Source organism: Primulina eburnea, chromosome 10 (genome assembly GCF_022965805.1).
Source record: "Primulina eburnea isolate SZY01 chromosome 10, ASM2296580v1, whole genome shotgun sequence".
NCBI classification, from domain to species: domain Eukaryota; kingdom Viridiplantae; phylum Streptophyta; class Magnoliopsida; order Lamiales; family Gesneriaceae; genus Primulina; species Primulina eburnea.
The window spans coordinates 10,992,829-11,019,886 of record NC_133110.1 but is presented as its reverse complement, the minus strand read 5'-3'; the positions used below and the strand labels follow the sequence as shown (position 1 = coordinate 11,019,886).

The window sequence follows — 27,058 nt, the reverse complement described above, 5'->3', positions numbered from 1 at the left end:
ATTGGTGTCTCCTTTAAACCCTAAGCCTTCACCGCTTTCCACAGGCGAGTCTTTTGTGCTTAATAATTATTTTGAATTTGGAGTAAATGCGAAATAAATCCGTTGTTTTTTCTGTACCGATAATCTTCGCTGTTTCACGGTTAAATTATTTCAACTCAAGATTTTTGTTAGCCCTTTATGTTTTATGTAGTGGTGTGCGTAAATTTATTTTAAAGTTCTGTGAATTTTTTTTGCTAGCATAAAGATGTCGTCTTTAAGGAATGCTATTCCAAGAAAAGCTCACAAGGAGCGCGCTCAGCTGTAAGTGTGATTATTTTTTGGGGCCACTATTTTTTTTATTGCCCGTTTTGAAATATTTTGACGTATATTTCCGGTTCACTCAATTGATGATTTGTTGTGTGTACCAGGCATTTGAGAAGGAAATTTGGGCTGCTCGAAAAACATAAAGATTATGTCATTCGTGCACGAGCCTATCACCAGAAGGAGCAGACTTTACTGGTAATTTCTACTACCCTGCGTCTTGTTGGTTTTGGTAGCATTTTATGAACGAAATTTGGCGAGTTCTTATTTTATGGTAAGTCGCTTCTGCGTGTTTATAACAGAAACTTAAGGAAAAAGCAGCATTGAGGAACCCAGATGAATTTTACTTCAAGATGATTAAAACAAAAACTGTTGGCGGAGTCCATAAACCTGAGTAAGCTGGAAAATTTTATTTTTATGAGGTTATCTGTTCTCTTTTGAGGATATTTATTTGAGTGTAATTTCAATATTAGCTGTTGAATGTGGATTTTTTAAAGGAGCCAAGCTAATAAGTACACTAACGAAGAGCTGATGTTGATGAAGACCCAAGACATGGGATATATTTTGCAGAAGCTTCAAACTGAAAAAAAGTTTTTATTTTAGAGTTTCTGGTTTTTTGGGTCTCGGATTCTCGAGATAGCTGTCATGCAGGTTCTTTATTCTGAAATTTAACTTTTTGGATGCACAAAATTGAAAGACTTAATGGTATGCTGCATTCTCTTGATAATCAGTTATCATCCAAACATGTTTATTATGCCGACAACAGGTGAGTAATCAAGACTTTTTTCTGCTGATTCTTGATAGTTTTCATACCCATTTTTTAGAGTAGTCAGTTTCATGTTATAACAGTTATGTCAACACCAAAGTTTATTCTTTTCCCATTATTAGATATGGTCGCTTCTGATAGCTCAATTAATTTATTTCTTCAAAGTCATTTAATTCCCTTCTGCTTTAGAAAGAACGTATAATATATAATCTCGGAAATTAAGATAAAACTATCCGAAGGCCAATTTCAAAAGTTCAATGACCAAGGGGCAATGAGACTGTCTTCTCTGGAACTTCTGTTTGAATCACTTGAATTCCATGTTTACACTTGTGTGTCTGCAAATGAAAGATTTTTTCTCATCCAAGGCAGTGATTTGGTGGTAATGTACTGGTCACACAAAATATTAATGCATAAAATGGTGCAGGGCAAATATTGCTCAGTAGTATAGCATTTTGAGCTTAGTAGATATTTTTGTGTTTCATGAAGTATGTTGGCTGGCTGTTGATTCTCTTTCTAGGGAAGAGGCAAGAGAAGTACGCAAAAGAGTTTCAGAACAAGGGAACCCATCAGCTTTTAAAGACTTTCCTAAAGTTATTTTGAGGTACCGAAAGCTATTTTTTTTAGTCAATTACCTCCCACGAAATTGGATTGCCAAGTTGATAACATGTTTCTACTTGCCTCCCCACAATTAAGATCCCTACCGAGTACCGAATGATATCATTACCGTCAATCCATAAGCTATATTGCAAAAACGAAGTGGACTACAAATTTTCCTTGACAATCAGAAATAATTTTCTTTAGTCTGCCTGTCCTCACAGCTCTTTCATTTGTCTCTTCACCACCAATACTTTACCCCCTTTAAGTTATCAATACCTCACTTGTTGATTGAATATGATGATATTTGGCGCCTTGTCATAATATCTTATTTTTCTTATTGAATTTAGTTTTCAATTTCTACTTATTTGGTATTCCCTGCTATTGTTCGAGTTTTCTCTTCAAAAACTTTTTTGGATTTGTTGGTCACAAATATATACTGTTGTCACTTTGATTGTTGCACTCCCAAGAACAGGTTGTCCACAAGTAGTATAATTCGGTGAGTCCGATATCATATCCACAGGGAAGCTAAGGTAATTACAAGTCCACTACAATGTCTTTTTATTTTGTTTATGTTTTTGTTTCTTTTTAATTTTAATTGTTTGAATCTTTAATGGGTAAATTTTAATTGTTCAAATTTTAATTTAAGTAATTGAGATTAAAGGATCCACCCTTGATATTTTAATAAAGTTAACATTAACGAACAATATTGAAATTCACTTAATAAAATGGTTCCAATATATTAAATAATCATATTTATATTATGTTATATATTATTATCTTAAGTATATAATATATACCAAAATTTATAAATATGGTCAAGTATTTATTGTGCTATATATATTTGTAAACACTAAATCAAGGTTCTCACTTTAAATAGTTGGTAAAACCAAACAAACATTTAAATGGTACCAATAAATTAATATTATGATATATTCATATATAATAAATCAAGGAATCCAATTTAAATGGTTCCAAGAATTTAATATTATAATATATCTATATATAATAAATCAAGGCATCCACTTTAAATGGTTGGTAATACCAAACTAACATTTAAATGGTTCTAAGAATTTAGTGTAACATATAGCAACAATAAATCAAAACTCCCACTTATAAGTAGGATATAAAAATGCTTAAAGAAATAAATATAACATAAATAATATAATGATTAAATAATATAAAATATAGATTCTTACCTTTTAATAATTTTATTATAATGCCAAGAGTTTCACTTTATCATCTCAACTTTAGGAAGTTAGCTATTCATTGGTCAAAGTGTAAAACTTTGAATATGAAATTAACATGCTAATTGTATTTAAATGAAGAAATAAAGAAAAAATATAAAGAGAAATATTATGAACTCAAAGGTTTGTTCATAGAATGAGGGATATCTCAATACATTACAATGCACATCTATTTATAGCCAAATTTGGGGAGACAACCACAAATAAAATATTATTTTTTACACATTAGTCTTCATTGGTGTTCCAAGATATTATATTATATTTCACATCACTTTTGAAAATCTTCTTCTTCGAATTTGCTTCTTCACATAAAATGAAACATATGGATAATTGAGTTGTCTAGTTGTGGTATTTTTTTCACACTATTTGACCAAGTAATTTGAGAGATATGCTCAAAATACTAGAGCATGGTAAAACTGCCACTCCTTTGGTAACTTTATTTGTTGCTTAATTTGATCCCAATTGTGAGAGAATTTTTATCACATGCTTGTCATCAATATTGTAGATATTATCATCAACTTTCTACAGGTCCAGGAATCATCTTAATCTCATTTGCAACGTCAAGGTTATTCTTGTTTCATCGAACCTGTAAAAATAGTAAAAACTTATAATTACACAACAACTTATTTTTTATACATTTTTTTATAAAACATATAATATTTAGACATTTAATAAAACAAAAACTATAAATTTATATTATAAAACATTTAAATAATGTACAATTTTTATGTTTATCACACCTCCCAACCAGCTTATTGCTAGTCCCTAGCAATTTAAGCGTTAATAACAATACAAAACATATTGATTAATTTAAATAGAAATATAATCAGAACTATCTAAGTGTTTAAATTAAATTTAAAAACTGTCAAAGTTATATCAAGATCATCATAATTATAATTTATGAAATAATCTGAGATGATCAATTCAAAGCTTATTTACAGGTAGTTAAATGTACATGGCCTTCAGAAATTCCTAGTAAGAGTCTCAACTCCATATCCTCATAGATTAATAAATGTTTCAATTTATGGTAACGATTTTTCTCATGGAGTTGGAATACAGATAAATGCTCAGAAAATTGTTTACAAAATGCAGACAGACAAACGAGCCAAACTAATCAAAAGATAGAAAAATCATTGATTCAAAATCTAGTTGTTCTTACTATATATTTTTTCCTGATCTATTTTTTTTTTCACAACATCATGGAATCAGAATAAGTTTATGTTTCTTGACCACATATTTATTTAATTTGTACAATAAATTTCTCTCTTTCTTCTTTTTTTTTTCTTTTTTTTATTATTTATGAGAGATATAGCTAGTTTGACAGAAGACCTTCAGAAGCTCGGCCAGCTGATGAAGAGTTCAACTGATGAAAAACTCAGCTGACCTGCTCGACTGAAAGAGTAAAATCAGTTCAACAGATTTTACGATCCCAACTGAAGATCAGTTCAGATTACCAGTTAGGATCATCAGTTAGGAATCAAGCAGTTGCATATCAAGACAAGCTTATCTAAATAGATTCCAGTTACGTACAAATATACAAAAGCATATGTATGATCAAAGGTCCAATAATGGACGTTAAAGCAAAGATTAAAGCCGAGAGATTCCTGGAGGCATGTCAGAAAAGTCGAGAAACATATATCAAGGAACGTATTGATCAAGCTGCAACGATCACATGTGATGAGTCTTGATGTACGGTCTCAACGCCTCTATAAATACAAGCTCAAGACCATCAGCAAATACATGAACATACAAGATTGTGTGAAGAAAAAATGAAAAAGGGCACGCTTATTTTCTTATCAGCTTTCCAGAATCAATCAGCCCAGAAGGAATACTTAAGTCATATCAGCTTAGTTTAGAAGCTTACTTCCCTAGTGTCTGAGAACGCCTTCGTGGTGCATTCCTTGTTCAGTTCTCATGCACGCACACACCACCACTCAAATACAGTCTTGCAGAAAGACATTAAACTTGTGTATGTAGTCTTTGACACACAGACGTTAAAAAATGTTGATTGGAAGGTGTTGTCTTCATTCTAGACTAGGAGTTTAGATTAAGCAGTAGTGTAAGTCCTAAGCTGTGTGGGTTTGTACAAGGTGTTGAATGAATCAAAGTCTTCTAGTGGATCCTACCTGAGGTGGTTGAAAGGTGGCGTAGGAGCAGTTGAAGTCTCCGAACATCCATAAACATATCTTGTGTACTTAACTGATTAACTGTTGTTTTCAAACTGATTTGATCAGTTCGAGGTATTATCAATTCAGTTCTTACCATAACTGAACTGATACATCCGAGAACTGACCCTATGTTTTTCAGTTATTTAGTTTACATAAGTTAAAATGCTTTCAAATATAACAGCTTTTTTCACGAATGATTACTTTGAGTTTCTTCCGCTTGATTTAAAACCAAACTCGATTTGATTTATCGGTGTTAACATTCTTAGAACACGAGCTATTGCATCTCTTGGAGAATATTTTGTTTGAAGCATCTCAAGGTGCCCAACAAACGATCCTTCAAAGTGCACTGACATTCCTAGTACTTTATGTTTATGATATTATATTATTGGAAATGATATAGGGATACTGCAGTCAACTAAAGTATGGTTGGCTAGTAAATTCTTTATGAAGGATATGGCTGAAGCATCTTATATATTAGGAATACAAATCTACATGGATAGACCAAAGAAGATGCTAGAACTCCCTCAATACACTTATAGTGATATTGTACTGAGTAGATTCTCTAAAGAGAAGTTCAAGAGAGGATATCTCCCAATGTGCCATGATGTGGCTTAGATAAAATTCATGGTGTGATTCTATCTAAGTCTATATGTTCTAAGACAGGCGATGAGATAGAAACCATGAGCTGCATCACATATGCGTCAGCTATAGGCAGTGTAATGTATGGTATGATATCTACTCGACATGATACTACCTTTGCACTGAGTGTTACAAGCAGATTTCAGTCAAATCCCAGTCCATTGCATTGGAAAATCATAAAGGATATTCTTAAGTACTTAAAAATAACTACAAATTTATTCATGGTTTATGGGAGTAGATAATTAAAATTGGAAGACATACTAATTCTAGCTTCCAATAATATGTTAATGATTCAAAATCAATATCTAGATTTATATTGAATTTCAATGGTGGTGTTGTCTCTTGGAAAAGTTCCAAGCAACACGCCACAATAGATTTAACCATGTAGGCCAAATAAATAAATGGATCAGCTACAGGAAAGGAAGTCTTTTAGATGAGGAATTTCATTCAAGAGTTGGATGTAATTCCTCAAGGAGTTGATCCAGTCTCGGTCTATTGTGACAACACCTATGTCGTTGTGCAAGAAAAAGAACCGAAGTCTCATCAACGATCCAAATATATGATGAGAAAGTTCCACATAATCCGGGAGATTGTACGAAAATAAGACATTTCAATAGAAGGTCGCCTCTGCAGATAACGTGGCTGATCCACTGACGAAGTCACTGCTAAGACCATTGTTTGAGAAGCATCATGAAGCAATGAGTTTGAAATCTATTGGTATATGGCTTTAGGGCAAGTGGGAGATTGTTAGAGTACGTGCCCAGCAAGCCAACTTGTGGTTTGGGCTTTATTGACTCTCGTGTAAAAAAATCTTTATTTTAGTAATATTTTAAGGTTTTATCTAATTGTGGTATTTACTTTATTATATACTCATACAATCTGCATAGATAAAGTACTTGAATATACAATGGTACCATGAGATCTGTCTCACAACATAAGATTATGAAACTTATTAGGAAGCGTACCATATATTCTAAATAGGTTCCTAGTAGATTCAACCACTTAAAATAAAGATAAACGTCGCTTGAGACTAGCATCTGTGATGCAAACGCTAGATTTCATTGGTAAGGCTTGGAAATATCCATTCATACCGATGGATGATTATTTGATGATGTTATGAACAACCTTTCCTCGGACTTTCCAAGTGGTTATCACTTATCGAGTAGAATATTTCACGGTTATGGTTTATACCATTAGTCCTACGACCCACGACAACATAGAGGCTCTACATACTAGCACACGATTTGATCTGTTTACCGACTCCATTGAAGGTCATCAGGTTGCGAGGTTGGATGTAGTTTCGAAACACGTTGGATCCAATGCATTGCAGGTGGGGATTCGCCTCTCATCTATAGGTGAATATATCCTATGTGAGCTGATGAGTCAATAATGCAAGGAGTCTCTGGCCATATTAAGACATGTTCTTTGAAAAATGTGTTTTCCTAGTTGCACCTATGATGTCACTATTATTACTCAAAAATATATCACATTGTTATTGTAAAATCCAGAAATTCAAATGACATAACTTGAATGCATGCAAACCTAATGTTTTATTAAAATGTCCAACTTATTATTCTAAATGTATTAAGTACATGATCACAACATGATTTTTATGATTATGAAATTGTTATATGTTTTTATTTCATTAATTACTACATTGCATTTATTAGGGCTTTTAGTAGCATTCGATGCTCGAACGAGGAACGGAGACCGAGAACAGTTGAGGAAAAATGATTTATTGAAGATTAATTATTTAATATAGGGTGTATTTATCATGTAATTTTCGAAAATGAGTATTTTTAAGATATTCTTATACGTCTAACCATATTTTAAAATGATAGTCAACTTTTAGCAAAATAAAGGACTTTTTGAGGGCTCGGGTAATTTTTTAAAAAAACATATTTAAAAGAAATATTTTATGTACTTGTTAATGGGCTTAATGGGCCTATTTTAATATGATGTTGGGACAAGCTCCTTTCTCTTTAATACTTTGAACCTATGCCGTTATTATACGATTTGAAATACCATTTTCACTCCCAAAACCCTAGCCTCACCTATCACTCGGTCTCCCCAACTCTCCTCTTCCAGTGGCAGGTTTTCGATCGATTTGGCAAGGAAAATGCAGCCAAGGTCTTCCTCGTCCGTCCCTCGCTTCATTGAGTTGTTTTTTGAGGCACACCCTATACCTTTGTTTTCTCGTCTTTTACACCATTTTATATATTTTCGAATATTTACGCACGATCCATGGTCAAGTGTTGCTTTCAAGTTTTTTTGTTGTACGATATGAAAACTTGATTTTTCTTGATATACGGCTCACGTTTTTTGTTCGGTTGAAGGGGCTATCAGTTCTCAAGGTTTGGGGGACGATTTATAGGAGGTTTAAAGTAGGTTTAGGTGAAGAATTCGGACCTAGAACGAGTCATGGTATGAGGCAGATCAAATTCCTTGTTCGTGGCTCGGTTTTGGGGCGTTCAGGTGGTTCACGCAGGTTCCCATACATGGGGTTGAGGACCACGGTTGTAATATCCAATCTTTGTGAACGGTACGGTTTAAGATTACTTGTGTTTATTGACTACTTGGTTAAGGTTAAGTATAGCTTTGATGTTAAGAATTGCGATCTATGGTTTATAGTATTGTTGATTATAGATGATGTGTAGTTTGTTGTAGCATCGTTACGATTTAATTAATGATAAATGGTATATTGAGCCAATTGGTATGAGGTCAATTGGATTGGATAGATAAGAGATAGATGTGCAACTTTCTTGTTGAGAGTGTTGCCAAATTATGAGGAGAAGTGACGTTGCGATTCGATTTTTAGATGCAGAGTATTTTGTTGGCTTCAGGGGACACCGCACCTGCGCCAGGGAAATTATCGCACATGCAGTAATAGGACAGTAGGGACGCTGCACCCGCACTGGAAAATACACCGCACCTGCGGTGGTTGGGCAGAAGCAATACCGCACCCGCGGTCCATTGAGCAAAGCACCCGCGGTCATCGTTTTCGGATTTTTGAAAGTGGTACAGACTGCCTAGCGCACCCGTGGTGCGTGAACAGTAAAGTCGTGGTTTGGAGTTTAAGTGGAATTCATTCCTTGTGCTCACATGAAAGTATATGTATTGTATTTCAATGATTTTACTATGCTATTCCCTTCCATTTGATTCATGTTATGTATGGATACACATTGTTATTTATTAGAGGCTTTTATATGACTCAATTGTATAAAAGGGAATGCAAAAGAGAAGAGTATTCAAAGTGTTTGTTTTAATGTCCAAGAGAGAGTTCAAATGTTTTATTGGATTGATAAATAGATAGTCAGATATTGCATGCAATTAGTTGATCAACGACCATAGGCTTATATCCCGACAGAGTAATCGATTTATATCGATGGGATATAGGTACAGAGACAGAGATACTATTTAGATATCAATCCACAAGAGAAAAGAGAAATACCATCTTTATGATTATGTTATACTATGTTATTCCATGTTTCAAGAGTTATATGGTATTTAATGATTTCAAAGTCATGTTTACAGAGTATGATATATTTACATTGCTATGTAAGAGTTCCACTTGCTGAGTTTTATACATTGCTATGTAAGAGTTCCACTTGCTGAGTTTTATACTCATTTCAGTTATTTCATGTGATGCAGATAAGAGTAACGAGCCGGGACGTTAATTGAGGCCGAAGTCATATGTAAAAGAGATGGAAGGAAGATAGTATTTTGTTAGCTTTTTGACATGATCAATACAAAATGATATTTTGTATTTTGATGCAACACTTTATTGATCATGTATATACTTTTGATTGTATATATTGAAATTGTATTTATGTCAAGAAAATTTAAATCCTTCTTTCCTTTAAGAAAATTTTTAAAATTCCGCTGCTATTTTATGAAATCGGTCGAGAGCGTTACATTTAGTGGTATCAGAGAAACGTTCTTCGGACCAATACATATGACTTCGTCTACTTTTCAACGGTCTGGGTATGTCTTCTTCTTCATCTATTTATTGTTATTGGTAGATATGTATTATGTGAGCATATTGTAGGATTTAATGCCTCCTAAGAGAAAAGCTTCAGAGGGTGAGGATAGCTCCTCATCGAGAGTTGTCGACGAGTTTGGTAAATTACTGAAAGAGCAAGCCAAGGTTCACAGTGAACAGATTCAACATTTGCTTCGTTTGCAAGGTTCAGGTCAATGTAGAGGCCAAGGAAGAGAACAAGTGGTTCAATCAGTTGGGACTGATGGGATCTTTACTGCTTTTAAGAGGATGAATCCGCCTGAGTTTGCAAGAAGCACTGATCCATTGGTGGCTGTAGAGTGGATTAAAGCACTTGAGGCGATATTTGATCATCTCAAGTATGAAGACAAGGACAGAGTTGGTTGTGCAGTATTCATGCTAGTTAAGGCCGCACGTATTTGGTGGAATGCTACCAAGGTAGGTGATGATGTTCCGACATTGAAATGGCAAGATTTCACGGATCTTTTCTACGACAAGTATTTCCCGGATGCACTTCGAGCACAGAAGGTGACTGAGTTTTTAGAGCTTCGTCAGGGAAGTATGAATGTTGATGCGTATATCTTGAAGTTTGAAGAGGGCTGTCTGTTTGCCCCTTATATTGCCTCAAATGACAAAGACAAGTGTGCTCATTTTATTATAGGACTTCGAGCAGAGATCAGGAGGGACATCAATATGTCTAAGGTGGTGACATTTAAAGAGATTGTGGCTAAAACATTGTTAGCCGAGCAAGATGAGAAAGATATTTCTAGAGAGAGACAGACGAGGCAGCAAGCTATTGCTCAAAGAGGTCAAGGTTCGAGCCAAAGAGAAAAGGGCAGTTTCAAGGGGAAAGGCAAGATGGAGCCGAGTTCTAAAGCACCGACAGTTCCATCTGGTCCAGAGAAACCGTTGTGTCCTAAGTGCAGTAGGCATCATAGGGAAGAGTGCAGATTTGGTACTCATACATGTTACAGATGTGATACTGCATGCCATATATCCAAGGACTGTCTGAGAGGATCGAGTAAAGAGAATGTGCAGGGTCGCATCTTCACCATGACGAAGGAAGGTATAAATCCTGATTCTTCTGTGATTTCTAGCACTATTTTAATTTCAGGCAGAGTAGCTACGACATTGATTGATACAGGTGCTACTCATTCTTTTATGTCTGAACTATTTTTGAGATCTTTGGGTTTAGTTCCTTCTGTTCTTCCCCTCCAGTTTAATGTTGTATTGCCTTCTGGGGATGTGTTACGCCCGACGTCTATTATGTATGGGTGTTTTGTTCAAATTGATGAGCAAGTGATTTATGCCGATTTTATTGTTATTCCGATGGTTGAGTTTGATATTATACTTGGCATGGATTGGCTATCAACTTATCATGCAGTGATTGATTGCGTTGCCAAGACGGTGAAATTTGTGGGTGATGAAAATAAGGAAGGTTTGCTCGCCATTGCAGGTACTTCGTTGGTCGTTCCCTTTATTTCGTGTCTTGAGGCTAAGAAGTTGTTGTTTAGAGTTTGTGATGAATTTTTGGCTTCGATTGTTGATACAGATAGAATTGTGAAGTTGAATATTGATGATATTGATGTTGTGAGAGAGTTCCCTGATGTATTCGAGGATTATGTGCCGGGTTTACCACCGGACAGAGATGTAGAGTTTGTGATCGATCTAGTCCCAGGAACGGTTCCTATTTCCAAAGCTCCGTACAGAATGGCCCCGACAGAAATGAAAGAATTGAAGATGCATTTGCAAGATCTATTAGATAAAGGCTTTATTCGACCGAGTTCTTCGCCTTTGGGAGCTCCGGTTCTTTTCGTCAAGAAGAAATACGGGTATTTGAGGCTGTGTATTGATTACAAGGAAATCAATAAAGTGACAATCAAGAATAAATATATGTTGTCACGGATAGACGATCTTTTTGACCAACTGCAGGGGGCTATAGTGTTTTCGAAGATTGATCTGCGATCTGGCTATTACCAGTTGAAAGTTAGGGAGTCTGATATCCCTAAGACGGTGTTTCGGACCAGGTATGGTCATTACGAATTTCTTGTTATATCGTTTGGTCTGACTAATACTCCTTCAGTCTTCATGGATCTTATGAACTGGGTGTTCAAGCCATATTTGGATAGCTTTGTCATTGTTTTTATCGATGATATATTGATTTATTCCAAGACCAGAGAGCTTCATGCAGAGCACCTCAGAGTTGTTCTTCAATTGTTGAGAGAGAAAATGTTGTATGCTAAGTTGAAGAAAAGTGAGTTCTGGTTGGAGTAGATTTCTTTCTTAGGCCATGTTTTCTCAAAGGATGGTTTAGCTGTTGATCCAGCAAAGATCGAGGTGATTCAGAAGTGGCCTATCCCTACCACTGTATCAGAGGTACGCAGTTTTCTTAGTTTGGCGGATTATTATCGTCGTTTTAATTTAGACTTTTCCAAAATTGCCCTGTCGTTGACCAATCTGACGAGGAAGACTGTGAAGTTTGAGTGGTCCAATGAATGCCAAAGGAGATTCCAGGTGTTGAAAGATAGGTTGACGACAGCTCATGTACTTGCACTACCCAGTGGTACAGAAGACTTTGTTGTTTATAAAGATGCGTCGAAGAAGGGCCTTGGTGCAGTGCTGATGTAACGTGGAAAGGTTATAGCTTATGCTTCTCGTCAGTTGAAAGACTACGAGAAAAATTATCCTACGCATGATCTGGAACTGGCAGCTGTGGTTTTCGCCTTGAAAATCTGGAGACACTATTTATATGGCGAAAAGTGTGAAATTTTCACGGACCACAAGAGTTTAAGGTATTTGTTTTCCCAGAAAGAACTCAATATGCGGCAGAGACGGTGGTTAGAGCTTGTCAAAGATTATGATGTGACGATTAGTTACCATCTTGGGAAGGCGAATGTTGTAGCGGATGCATTGAGCCGTAAGTCAAGTTCTTCTTTGAGTTCTATGATCCAGAAGCCATTGTTGTTAGACTTGCAACGAGAGGAGATAACTTTGGTAGTACCGGGAACCATTGCTCGTTTTTCAGCATTGATCATTCGGGCTACATTGACGGACAAGATCCGTAGAGATCAGGCCATTGATGCACAGTTAACAGAGATAAGAGCCAGAGCAGAGGAGAGAGGTAATTCAGAGTTTGAGATGAATATAGATGGTTTGATGACATTCAGAAGCCGTATATGCATTCCTACTGGTGATGATATTCGGCGAGACATCTTGACAGAGGCACATACCGCGCCATACTCGATACATCCAGGTAGTACCAAGATGTATCAAGATCTTCGAAGACTCTATTGGTGGCCAGATATGAAGAAAGATATTTCCATATTTATTTCTCATTGTTTAACTTGTCAGCAGGTGAAACTTGAACACCAGAAACCTGCTGAGACATTGCAGTCATTGCCGATTCCTCAATGGAAATGGGAGCACATTACAATGGACTTCGTGATTGGTCTTACCAGAACGTAGAAAGGCTATAACTCTATTTGGGTTATCGTTGATCATTTGACCAAGTCAGCGCATTTTGTCCCAGTCAAGAAAACGTATTCCATGAACCAGTATGCCGAAGAGTACATAGCAGAGATTGTCAGACTTCATGGTGTTCATGTGTCGATTGTGTCTGATCGTGACCCTAGATTTACTTTAGAGCTTGGAAGAGATTACACAGAGCCTTGGGTACACGGTTAGCATTCAGTACAGCATATCATCCCAGAGCGACGGTCAATCAGAGAGAGTTATCTAGATTTTGGAGGATATGCTCAGAGCTTGTAATATCGACTATCCTGGTAGCTGGGATTCCAAATTGCCTCTTGTTGAGTTCACGTACAATAATAGCTATCAAGCGATGATTGGCATGGCACCGTATGAAGAGCTTTATGGCAGAAAATGTAGCTCTCCCTTGTATTGGGACGAGATTGGCGAGAGAAAGAAGTTGGGTCTAGATTTGGTCCAACAGACGGTTGATGTTGTTATTCAAGAAAGGATGAAAATAGCACAATCGAGACAGAAGAGTTATGCTGATGTCATACGAAGGCCTTTGCAGTTTGAGGTTGGCGATCATGTGTTCTTGAAGATTGCACCTCTTAAAGTTGTGATGTGGTTTGGCAAAAAGGTAAAGTTGAGTCCAAGATTCATTGGTCCATTTGAGATATTGGACAGAGTCAACGATCGAGCTTACAGGTTAGCCTTACCGTCAGATCTTGATAGAGTTCATAATGTTTTCATGTCTCTATGCTCAGGAAGTATATTGCGAATCCTTCCCATGTTCTTCGCCACGAACCATTGGATTTGACGCCGAATTTGACGTATCAATAGATTCCAGTCCAGATTCTGGATCGCAAAGTTAAAGTGTTGAGAAACAAAGATATCGGCATTGTTAAAGTCCTTTGGAGGAATCAATTGATTTAAGAAGCCGCGTGGGAACCAGAGGATGAGATGAAAGAAAAGTATCCCGAGCTTTTTGCGTAGTGACGTCAATTTCGGAGACGAAATTCCTCTAAGGAGGGGAGATTGTAATATCCAATCTTGGTGAACGGTACAGTTTAAGATTACTTGTGTTTATTGACTAATTGGTTAAGTTTAAGTATAGTTTTGATGTTAAGAATTGCGATCTATGGTTTATAGAATTGTTGATTATAGATTATGTGTAGTTTGTTGTAGCATCGTTACGATTTAATTAATGATAAATGGTACGTTGAGAAAATTGGTATGAGGCCAATTGGAGTGGTTAGATAAGACATAGATGTGCAACTTTCTTGTTGAGAGTGTTGCCAAATTATGAGGAGAAGTGACGTTGCGATTCGATTTTTAGATGCAGAGTATTTTGTTGGCTTCAGGGTACACCGCACCCGCGCCAGGGAAGTTATCGCACCTGCAGTAATAGGACAGTAGGGACGCTGCACCCGCGCTGGAAAAGACACCGCACCTGCGGTGGTTGGGCAGAAGCAATACCGCACCCGCGGTCCATTGAGCAGCGCACCCGCGATCGTCGTTTTCTGATTTTTGGACGTGGTACAGACTGCCTAGCGCACCCGCGGTAAGAAGAGTATCGCACCCGCGGTGCGTGAACAGTAAAGTCGTGTTTTGGAGTTTAAGTGATATAATACAAGTGTTTGCTCATTTTCCATCATTTCTTCTCCTCTATTCTTGGTTCTTCAGCTCAAGGGGAGGCTAAGGTTCTTATTTCTCTCTTTTATTCACTTTGATTCAAGCTTCTTGTTGGGTTTTTGAAGTGGGAGCAAGATCATTTTGAGTTTAAGGAGCTAAGGTAAGCTTGTGGTTTAGTTATTGTTGGATTTTGGTGTTGGGGAATTTATGGAATGTTTGATTGTGTTGGTTTTATGGGTTTTATGGTATGTTTGTTGGATTATTGAGATGTTGATGGTTCAATTCATGATTCGTTGTTGTAGGAATTGTACCAAGAGATTAGAATCAAGCTTTCCATTGGTTGTAAGTGGAATTCATTCCTTGTGCTCACATGAAAGTATATGTATTGTATTTCAATGGTTTTACTATGCTATTCACTTCCATTTGATTCATGTTATGTATGGATACACCTTGTTGTATATTAGAGGCTTTTATATGCCTCAATTGTATAAAAGGAAATGCAAAAGAGAAGAGTATTCAAAGTGTTTGTTTTAAAGCCCAAGAGAGAGTTCAAATAATTTATTGGATTGATAAATAGATAGTCAGAGATTGCATGCAATTAGTTGATCAACGGTCATAGGCTTATATCCCGAAAGAGTAATCGATTTATATCGATGGGATATAGGTACAGAGACAGAGATACTATTTAGATATCAATCCACAAGAGAAAAGAGAAATAACATCTTTATGATTATGTTATACTATGTTATTCCATGTTTCAAGAGTTAGATGATATTTAATAATTTCAAAGTCATGTTTACAGAGTATGATATATGTACATTGCTATGTAAGAGTTCCAATTGCTGAGTTTTATACTCATTTCAGTTATTTCACGTGATGCAGATAAGAGTGACGAGCCGTGACGTTGATTGAGGCCGAAGTCATATGTACAAGAGTTGGAAGGAAGATAGTATTTTTTTAGCTTTTTGACATGATCAATACAAAATGATATTTTGTATTTTGATGCAACACTTTATTGATCATGTATATACTTTTGATTGTATTTATGTCAAGAAAATTTAAATCCTTCTTTCCTTTAAGAAAATTTTTAAAATTCCACTGCTATTTTATGAAATTGGTCGAGAGCGTTACAACGGCCATGGCAGGTCAGGAGGAGTTAGTCGTGGTCTAGGAAAGGTTGGTTTGATGCTGGTCCAGGCTGAGTGGGAATAGGATGGAGTTTTGCTTCGAAGTTGATTTGGGTTTTTGTTCGCAGAATTTGGCGCCATGGGGCTACCCATTTAGCACCGCAGTGCTGGATATTCGGCACTTGTAGCGTCTCAGCACTGGTGCATGGCGCCTAGGTGCTTACCAAGCATCGCGGTGCTACACAGCCAGCGCTTAAGCGGTAGTCCAGTGTTGGTGTTTTTACGATTCTTGTGAGCATTGATCGTTTTGGGAGTTCCATCAGGTTACGTCAACAAGCCTGAGGTTATAAATGGTTTGAGTTGGGTCATACGGGGTTTGGTTAGGAGTCTTTGAACTATGGTTATAGTTTGGTTAAGTTTTGATTTGATTCGGGTTAAAACCGGGACTTTGGTCCAAGTTTTAAACGAATTATAGAATTGAATATATGGACTCAATTTTACGTCTAAGAAATGATTAAAAATACGTTTTAAGGTGTTTTGATAAGTTTGGATGGATTCGGGTCGAAATTTTAAGGTCCAATGGTAAAATAGTCAAACTAGAGTTTCAGGGGCAAAATGATCATTTTACGCCCGAGTTATAGTAGCAGTCTTGGCAGTGCCTTGATAACTGAAAATGGATATTTAAAATGCTTATGTGAATTATGAATATGAATTTTTATGATAATGTTGAAAAATACATTGCATGCTTAGTTTTAATAAAATGTATGAATATGCGTGAATTTTATAAGTGAAGAATACAATGACATCTTTTTGAAGGAGATGAGTTGGTTGTGACTAATACGAAAACAAACACGTAAGGCCAAAGCTCATTTGACGAGTGAAATTGTCGCTGATGTCCCCGCTGTTGGGTACCACAGTTATATGTAGATGGATCCATCGACCTTAACCTGATATGAATGTCACAACTAATGATCTGAATTCAATAAAGAAAAATGATTGTGTATACGATGACATGATATGACATGATTTGATATGAATATGTTTATGTTTATGTTCATGCTTTGAAGATAATGAAAATTGTTTTGTTTACAGTATTTTTCGTTGTTGCATGATATGTACATGTACTTGTCATAACGGTTCAGGTGTGTTGAGTCTTTAGACTCACTATGTGTGATTGATGCAAGTGATCGTGTGGATGAGGAGACTGGAGGCGCTGAAGATTGAGTAGGCTGAACTGGGGGTGTACGTGATAAACCAAGGACCTTGCTTTTCTTCCGCACATTATGATTTTCGAGACTTGGGTTAAAAAAACATTTATAAATGTTTATGAATTTTTAACACGTTGATTTGACTTATTTTTTGTATCATGTTGAGTTTTTCTTTTAAAACGGTAGACTCTGATATTTATTGTATCTTCTAAGATCTGTTAACTACAGTTATTTTATTCAATTATTGGAGCGGGTTTTATCTAGTGTAGTTTCGAATTTTCCTTGGTTTTAAGTGGTTATGGTTTCGGCCATTTATTAAAAAAAATTATTCTCAGTAGTAGTAAATCAGTGAACGTTTCACTTATCGAATTCATTTACAACTCTCGATATACAGATGGTTGCAGATTTGATGAGAATATATGAGTTGAAGGGACCGTACTATACGCTAATCATAACTTAAAGTTCTTACAAGCAGTATCATTTATACCTAGGGATCATGAGGCGGTGCTGCTAAACGCTCTTATCATGATCCGATGGATGCAATCAGACTTGAGTTCTAACATTCTTGATAAAAGGGTTGTTGAAAAGAATGAAGCTAATTAGTGTAAGCCTGAATAGAAATAAATGTTTTTGAATCAACAGACATCTGTATTCCTGAATTATTGAGGGTCACACAAGTATTGGATTGTGTGCTCCCCTTGAGATTGTCAAGTTCAAGGAATTGAATTTGACAACTGTATTTTGGTGGACATCAAACAGATTTCTTATAAAGTAGTAAATAGTTGATTACATGTAATGAAAATTGTGGAAGTTGGCTTAATTGATAATTAAGTAAGGTGTAACGCCCCTGATTCGACGACTGTTCTCACTGTATCAAGACGGGTCTTTCCAGCGTGCTTATGTCCTCACTCACACGCACCCTGGGAAACTTTCCAGGAGGTCACCCATCCCAAAATTGCCCAAGTCAAGCACGCTTAACTTTAGAGTTCTTATGTGATGAGCTACATAAAGAAGATGCACCTTCGTGATATGAGTAGTACAAATCAAATCTTTTAAGCCCTCTTCAACTGTAAAGTCCATTACATTGAACAGTCTCGGATTCCTCTCATTCCCGTGTGGGTCGGTTCATTCATGTTCCCTCCACCTAGAAGCCTGCCAGGAGCCGCTCATTGTCCGTGCAACTGATGGCACCGGTGTTCACCCCCCGCCCTCTTCGACCCCGGGCCTCACATGCCCACCAGCTTCCGCTTGGTTCGTCATCGAACCACACCATACTAAGAGAGGTAGGCTCTGATACCAACTGTAAAGGCTCGAAAATTCGTGCTTGAAAATTTACGGAAAAATTAAAAATTTCTTTTTTAAAATAATTAAAATGTCTCAATCATAAGTTAAATGTCACAATCATAAGTTACACTGATAAAAATGTTTGATATTGAAAATAGCAGCGGAAGAAATCTAATGTTTGTAAAATAATGACTTAAAAATAATTCAGCAACATAAAACTTGGTCTGAATTAAAAATAATAAATGCTGAAATGAGGTCCTCGGGTTCCACTACTGTCGACCCAAGCTAGCTCACTGGTCCTCGCCGTCGGCCCCGACCTCATCAGTACCTACAACAATCAAGTCTAGTGAGTCTAAAAACTCAGCATGCATATATCGTAAATAACAAGTAAATAAGTAATAAAGTCGCATGCAAGTGAAAATATCTTGTAATGATTTGTAACGTAAAATATCATTTCAATGGTAATTATAGAACGTGCATAACTAAACTAAAAATATCATGGTAAAAATGTTTGCTCCTTGGAACCCTGTACTGAAATAATTTGTAATAATTTTCTTGGTGAGATTATGGTCTACGCAAGTGGTCCCTGAACTGAACTGACCGGTAACTAGCGATCGGGCCGGTAACTGACGACCGGGGGAAACTGACCGGTAACTGACGACCGGGTGAAACTAACCGGTAACTGACGACCAGGAACTGAACTGACCGATAACTGGCGACCGGGTGAAATAATAATCCCAGGATAGTAAAGTGACTCCAAGCAGTATCGCATAAATCTCAAAATGAATATTTTGCACGTGATATAATTAAATAACAACATTAAATATGAGCAATTTCGATCTTCTTGCATTAAAATCATGTACTTGCTATATTTAAAAATACCTATACCCACACTTTAAGAATCTAGGTACTTATGCCTGGAGGTCCTGGGTTCGAGTGCTGGGGGAGGCGAAAGAAACCACTTTTCAGGAGTGGGATATTCTATGAGTGACGGTGCATGGGCATGGGTCGAGGCCCATGCTGGACCATCCTAATGACCATGATCAGTAGTGGTTCGTGGGTATGGGCCGAGGCCTTTGTTGGTCCAGCCTAATGGCCCATGATCATTACAATAAAAGGCGTCTTTTTTTTTGTAATGCACATGGGCTGTTCCCGATTGGGCTTAAGTCCCCTCACGGTTATCCCATTACCCATTACTCATAGAACTTCTTCAGCCCAAGCACTGGAGCTTTTACCTCCTCAGGATTAGAACCCAAGACCTCCTGGACTTATATAAATCTTGGCAGCAATCCTGGTACCAGTTGACTGGGTGATTGTTGATCGTCTTACCAAATCAGCGCACTTCTTGCCTATTAAGACGACTTTCACCATGGTTCAGTATGTAGAGCTATATATCCGGGAGATAGTCCGACTTCATGGTATTTCAGTTTCGATCGTATCTGACAGAGATCCTAGATTCACTTCCTCCTTTTGGAAGAGTTTACATTCGACCATGGGTACGAAGTTGTTGTTTAGCACAGCTTTCCACCCACAGACAGATGGTCAGTCAGAGAGAATCATTCAGATCTTAGAGGATCTTCTCCGTGCTTGTATGATTGACTTCTCAGGGAGTTGGGAGTCGAATTTGCCAATGGTAGAGTTCACCTATAACAACAGTTTTCAATCTTTTATAGGTATGGCTCCGTATGAAGCACTGTATGGCCGTGAGTGTAGATCTCCTGTTCATTGGGATGAAGTAGGAGAGAGAGCAGAATTGGGTCCATAAATTATTCACCAGGCTGCCGATGTAGTAGTCAAGATCCGTGACAGGATGAGGACTGCTCAGAGTAGAATGAAAAGTTATGCAGATCAGAGGAGGAGAAATCTAGAGTTTGCCGTTGGCGACCATGTCTTTGTGAAGATAGCAACTATGAAAGGTGTTATGCGGTTCGTGAAGAAATGAAAGCTCAGTCCGAGATTTATTGGACCGTTTGAGATCCTCGACAGGGTTGGGACATTAGCTTATCGTGTTGCTCTTCCGCCGAATCTGGCCGGAGTACACAATGTGTTCCACGTCTCTATGCTGAGAAAGTATATGGCAAATCCTTTGCATGTTCTGAACTTCGAGCCGTTGCAGCTTACTCCAAACTTGTCTTATGAGGAGAGACCAGTGCAGATCTTAGACAGACAGGAAAAGAAGCTTCGGAACAAAATGGTACAGCGAGTCAAAGTCAAATGGCTTAACCATTCAGAGGAGGAAGCTACGTGGGAGTCTGAGCCAGAGATGAGGAGTCGGTATCCAGAATTATTTGGTGAGTTTTAATTTCGAGGACGAAATTTCTTTTAAGGAGGGGAGGATTGTAGAACCCGTAAATTGGACTGCGTATTGTAATGCACATGGGCTGTTTCCGATTGAGCTTAAGTCCCCTCACGGTTATCCCATTACCCATTACTCATAGAACTTCTCAAGCCCAGGCACTGGAGCTTTTACCTCCCCAGGATTAAAACCCAAGACCTCCTGTACTTATATAGATCTTGGCAGCAATCTTGGTACCAGTTGATTGCTGCCAAGATCTATATAAGTCCAGGAGGTCTTGGGTTCTAATCCTGGTGAGGTAAAAGCTCTAGTGCCTGGACTGGAGAAGTTCTATGAGTAATGGGTAATGGGATAACCGTGAGGGGACTTAAGCCCAATCGTAAACAGCCCATGTGCATTACAAAAAAAGGCGCCTTTTATTGTAATGCACACGGGCTGTTCTCGATTGGACTTAAGTCCCCTCACGGTTATCCCATTACCCATTCCTCATAGAACCTCTCCAGCCCAGGCACTGGAGTTTTCACCTCCCCAGGATTAGAACCCGAGATCTCCTGGACTTATATAGATCTTGGCAGAAATCCTGGTACCAGTTGAGCTAGTTTTTTGTAACGATCATGGGCCATTAAGCTGAACCAACAAAGGCCTCGGCCCATACCCACGCACCACTGCTGGTCATGGGTCGTTAGGATGGTCCAGCACCGCCACTCATAGAACTGGTATCAACACTTATGAATCTAGGTACTTAAGCCTGGAGGTCCTGGGTTCGAGTGTTGGGGAAGGCGAAAGAAACCACTTTCCAGGAGTGGGATATTCTATGAGTGGCGGTGCATGGGCATGGGCCGAGGCCCATGCTGGACCATCCTAACGACCTATGACCAGCAGTGGTGCGTGGGTATGGGCCGAGGCCTTTGTTGGTTCAGCCTAATGGCCAATGATCGTTACAAAAAAAAAGGTTAAGCGTGCTTGAATTGGGGCAATTTTGGGATGTGTGACCTCCTGGGAAGTTTTCCAGGGTGCGTGTGAGTGAGAACATAAGCACGCTGGAAAACCCGTCTTGATACAGTGAGGACAGTCGTCGAATCTGGGCGTTACAGTTGGTATCAGAGCCTATGTTCTTGTAAAGGGTTACACTACTACTGACCACGAGAAGCTCACAAAGCCACGTCTTCGGTCTGTAAGTTTTACATTTCAGCATTTTATTTAAAGCATGAATTATTTTGACAGCATGCTTCCATTAAATGTTTTACATTCAGATTCTTTAATTATTTCAGTATTTATTTAAAGTAAATTATGGAATTATGCATGTTGGTTACGTTTGGATTATGTATGGAACAGTATGCCTTCAGACGTCTTGTTGAGCGCGCGAGGGATGATGACGATGAGCATCAAAGACAGGAGGGAAATGCACCTCCACCCCCACCGGACATAAATAAGAATTTTGCTATGGGGCATTAGGAGAGGTCGTAAATTGTTTGACTATATGAATTTTTGGGTTAGTAGTACTGATGTTCTACTTATGGGCCATATGTTAAACTTAAAAAAAAATTATGAATGTTTTTGGGACTTGCAGAATTTGTAAGAAATTAATGATGGTTCGTGGTTGCTAGTTGAATTAATTTGATGATTCCATGTAAGGATTAATGATTCGGAGACTACGACGAGATTTGGAAGTATAAAACGAAGAATTTATTTAGGATACATGCTCTACCTAGTTAGATTTAAGGATGGAATTGCTTGAATTGAGAATTTTAGGGACCTAATTGTAATAACTAATAATTTGAGGTCCTAAGTGCAAAATAAAAAAAAATTCTAAGGGACTATATTTGGAATTTACCAAATTTTGGGATTAAATTTTGAGTTCGAGAATTGAAAAGTTTAATGAGGTAAAGATGGAAAATTTTATGGGGACAATGATGCAAATTTCGAAGAGTTGTAGGGACAAAATGTAAATTTGGAGAACTGTAAGGGCCAGATTGCAAGTTTCAAAATTTTAAGGATGTAATTGCGAACTTTTGATGAACACTTGGGATTTTAAGTATTTATAGAAATGTAAGACGTGTTACGAGAATTAATTTTGGGTTTAATAAATTTAAGACTATTGAACCTTATGATACGGGAAATCTATAAAATGAAACTGGGAATACTGAAGACTCATGGGTAATTGTGGAATTTTCGAGATTTAGGGTTTTGATGATATTCGAGGAAAGTAAGAATTAATTTTACAATTTTAACAAATTTGAGAACTTATTTAGTTGTAAGTGAGAATTGAACTATTTAAATGGTAGGAATTTTCGGTTATTTAGGCTCGAAGGAAATATAAAATATTTAGATATTTGGGTTATAATGTTATAATGAATGGTAACCAAGGACATTGTAGGATGAATCAATCTTAGGCGTGAAAACTTAAGCGTTAGTGAAATAATGTTGTGGCAAATTAAGAATTTAAAGTGATGACGATTTAAGATAAATTTGATCGGTTAGTTAAGTTATAAGGATAAACATTGAGTTAGTAAATTTTTGGGAACATAAGTTTGATGTGTCACAAGTTTTAGTCATGATCTTAACAGATAAGATTATACCTTGTGAGAATTTAAAAATTTTAGGAAATTTGGGTACGATGATGATTAGTTTAATTGGTAGACGCACGTAAGAGGTGAGGTAGTCACCTTGTCTTGAGAAATTTTGTAAGTCATTAACAAACTTGGGACTAAACGGATATGTGTATTGGAATTATTTTATTCAAAGCTATTTGGATTAGGTAAGTTTGAATTTCATATTCATGGGATATTTGTTCATACGGAAATTTTGGGTGAAATAAAAATAAAAGAGAATTTGTTGTGTTCAATATAAGTTATCAATGGATGAATATTAAGATTTTTTTTACCAAGTAAGAAATCTAAAAGCTTGATATGAGGATTCTAGAATTCTATGGGTTATAAGTGAAATTGATTTATTAAAGTTAGTCTAATGCTACCATGGGCTAACTTATTAAGTTTATATGCTAGAATTAAGTAAGCATTAAGGATACATAAGAATGCGACATTTGTTCCAATGAGGAAGTTCAGAGTCCTAGGCCTCAACTAGATGGTAATTGGGAAGATGATAGTTTGAGCAGGTAATTGATGCTAGAAGTGTTATTATTAAGGTATAAGGTCGATGTTGTATAATTTAGTTTTTATGGATTAACGTTATTCGAGGTTTAAGATTTACAACAATTTCACATCCGAGATGCACTCGTAAATATTAAGTTGCGTAAGTTTAGTGTCGTAAGATAAAGATTCGATTCAAGGATTTTAGGCTAATAATACTACGAGGTTGGAATAAGGTGTAACCTTTAAGCGTTCTACTGAGAATAGAAGTTGATCAGTAAATTTTGGTACAAATGTTTCTTAAGTCAAACTGCATAAATGCTAATATAATAAGTCGATGAATATTACGAGTATAGTATAAGAAAAATAAGGTGCGATAAGTTCGGACATCCATTTCTAGAAAGAGGAATTGTGAGGTAAGTCAAAATTCGGGGCTATAGTTGAATAGAACTAAGTCACCATAAGTTGTTTTAAGTTGCGATTCACACACGAGGACTTTGGTAGACAAATTTATTTAGGATTGAGGAGACGTAAGGACAGCTTAATATTTATCTTATCAGAGTAGCGCATCGGAAGCGTGGATTATTAGGATTCTAGAATTAAGTGTCTAAACTTTTTGTTTATCAAGGATAAGCGAATTTCGAGGACGAAATTTCTTTTGAGGGAGGAAGGATTGTAGAACCCGTAATTTAGGCTACGTATAAGCCATGTATAATTCTAGTATTTAAAATTAAAATGATTTTTATTGTATGATTATTTAAATTCTTTTCTTTAAATTTATTTATTTTACGCAGTTATTTAATTGTTATCTTTTCAGTTAAATAAGTGAGGCCGGACTGGAGATGGAGTATTGAGATAAGTTAATAAAGACTTATTTAAGAAGTGGTAATTTAGCATGTTAGTAAATATATTTTAAAAAATTTGCATGCATGCAAGTTATTAAACTTTTTTGGTATTTTATTTAATTGTTTTTAAAGCATTAAAAGCAGGTTTATTTCATTAATTTATGTTTAATTATTTTTATGCATTTTAGGCATAATTCATGCATGATATGATTTATTTCATGAAATTTTATAAGTTCATGCATTAGTGTTTCTAGACGCATTTCACGCTCGAACGAGGAACGGAGACCGAGAAATTTTCAAGAAAATTATTTTAATTGCACGAGTTATTTTTATAAAGTAATTTAAAGAATTTTTAGAGTATTTTTCAAAAATGGGAATTTTTGGGTATTTTTACCCGCAGGATTTTTATTTTTATCGGTACGTAAATTTTATCAAATCGGGAGACTTTTAAGGGTTCGGTTAATATTTTCAAAATCTTTCCAACACAAAATATTTTTTGGGAGTGTATTTAGTTTTAATGGGCCTACTTTTAAGTTTATTGAACTTATTATTTTTTTAACTTTTAATTACAAAATTAGGGCCCATCATCTATTAGTTTATTATATAATTAACACCTTGACCTCACTTGACCTAAACCTAATTAAGTTTCAGTAGCCGCCCACCTTCCCCACTCACATTTCCTCTCATGTATTGCTGCTCCAAAGGTCTTGGTGTCACCATTTCCTTCAAGCAAGGACTTCCCCCTCTCAATCGTGTGTTACTCGATCATTCGCTCTTAAATAATCACCAAGGCACGCTTGTTACTTTTTTCTTTGCATCATGCACGTCATATTAATACTTTGTGTGCATTTCTTCACGAAAACTTTCGATCCAACACTATATATGATTTATGCATTCGGTTTTGAGTGTTTATACTACCCTTTGTTTGATACTCACGTTTTTCTGAATTTTTGGTGCAATGGGCTGCTGTTCTTGAGTGTCTATAGACTACTGGTAATGTTGAGTTGCTGTCACGAGGGGTAGGAAAGTTGCTGGATGTATACTGGTGTAGGGACGAGAGAAGAATTCTCCACGGTTGGTTCGATCTTGAGTGTTTCAGCGTGCAGGGTTCAACCAGCACGATAGGACCTTGCTGAGGCTTAGACCAGACCTCGGCAGGTCTGAGACAAGTCTTGGAAGGGTTCAATGTGTGCTGGAACCATCCCAAGCGCTGTGGATCGAGACGGTAGAAGCTTGGCTTCGATTTAGTTGTTTGAAGAGAATAGCGAGTTGTAGGGAGTTGCGTGTCACGCCCCGAAACTCGGGATTGACACCGACGTCGTTTAACAATCACACAATTGAGAACAACAAGCCTTTCGTAGCACAGTATAAACTGAACCAGTTTATATATCATAATTTCAACCCAAGGAAACATTTTCTTTACAACCAAAATCACTAAACGACGGAAATAAATGCGGAAGCGTAAAAACTGCATCATAATAATTTAAACTTAATCTAATTTCTTGAGCATTCACCATCCCCAGAACTGCTCAAATTCTTCCTCCTCAATTTCTTCTTCAAGCTTATCTGGGAAGGGTTGAGTAAGGGGGATGAGTATTTTGGGAATACTCAGTAAATGGGGGACATTGAACACAACATAAAAGTTTTTTAACATTTTCGAAACATACATATACATACAACATGCTTTTCATAATCGTAACGTAATTTCCATAATGTAATAACACTGCGATTTTTCACCTTTCAACGGTTTACTGACGTCAGTCACTAAGTTTTGATCCTCTAAGGGGGCGAGGCCGTAAAACAGTTCTATCCCACTGTTAAGGGCCATATGTTGGAATTCCACCCATTTTCAGGGAATCCTCACAGTGTCAACACATATACGTATCAAATTTCGTAAAAACGTATAGATGGGAGACGAAGCTCGATCGAATTTTTAAACCAAAAACCGAAAGTTTTCACATATGCATAAATCGAAATTATAAATTTTAAAACAGCCCACTTACCTTGTTTATTGATGCTAAAGAAGTAGGTGTTTGGCTTCGGGAATCGAGTTGCTCCTCGTTTATGCTCGGACAGTACTTCGGCTTTGATTTTTAGCTTATACTTGGGACGATTTGTGCAGAGTTTTGGCTAGTGGAAGTTGCTGGAATTTTCCAAAACAGCAGCCTAGAATCTCGAAAATTGGGTGTGTTGTGGAGTGAGGGTGATGGCCTATTTATAGGGAGGAGAGGAGAGCTTAATATGGCACCTAAATCATGTATGATAAGCATCAAAATCCCTTGATTTTCCTTCCAATTTACCACCCAATCTCACGTTTTTGGCTTAGAATTTTCTTCCCACAATTGAGTTATTTAGCTACCAAGATGAGGGATTTATTCCTAAATTTTTAGGA

At 36.9% G+C, this 27,058-nt stretch overlaps 1 protein-coding gene across 1 annotated transcript; it reads left to right on the top strand.

Annotated features, from left to right (window-relative positions):
* The first annotated feature begins 241 nt into the window (after positions 1-241).
* LOC140842890 (probable U3 small nucleolar RNA-associated protein 11) lies at positions 242-9,988 on the top strand. The gene is made up of 7 exons (XM_073211095.1): positions 242-300; positions 408-498; positions 603-694; positions 798-890; positions 998-1,066; positions 1,584-1,656; positions 9,902-9,988. The coding sequence occupies exons 1-7, from the start codon at positions 245-247 to the stop codon at positions 9,986-9,988; spliced, it is 561 nt and encodes a 186-aa protein (XP_073067196.1). The 5' UTR covers positions 242-244.
* The last annotated feature ends 17,070 nt before the right edge of the window (positions 9,989-27,058 follow it).

Coding starts and splice junctions, on each gene's coding strand:
- LOC140842890 (XM_073211095.1), top strand. CDS start 245: ATGTCGTCTTTAAGGAATGCTATTCCAAGAAAAGCTCACAAGGAGCGC. Junction 499..602: donor AGAAGGAGCAGACTTTACTG/GTAATTTCTACT, acceptor TGTTTATAACAG/AAACTTAAGGAAAAAGCAGC. Junction 1,067..1,583: donor GTTTATTATGCCGACAACAG/GTGAGTAATCAA, acceptor TTCTCTTTCTAG/GGAAGAGGCAAGAGAAGTAC.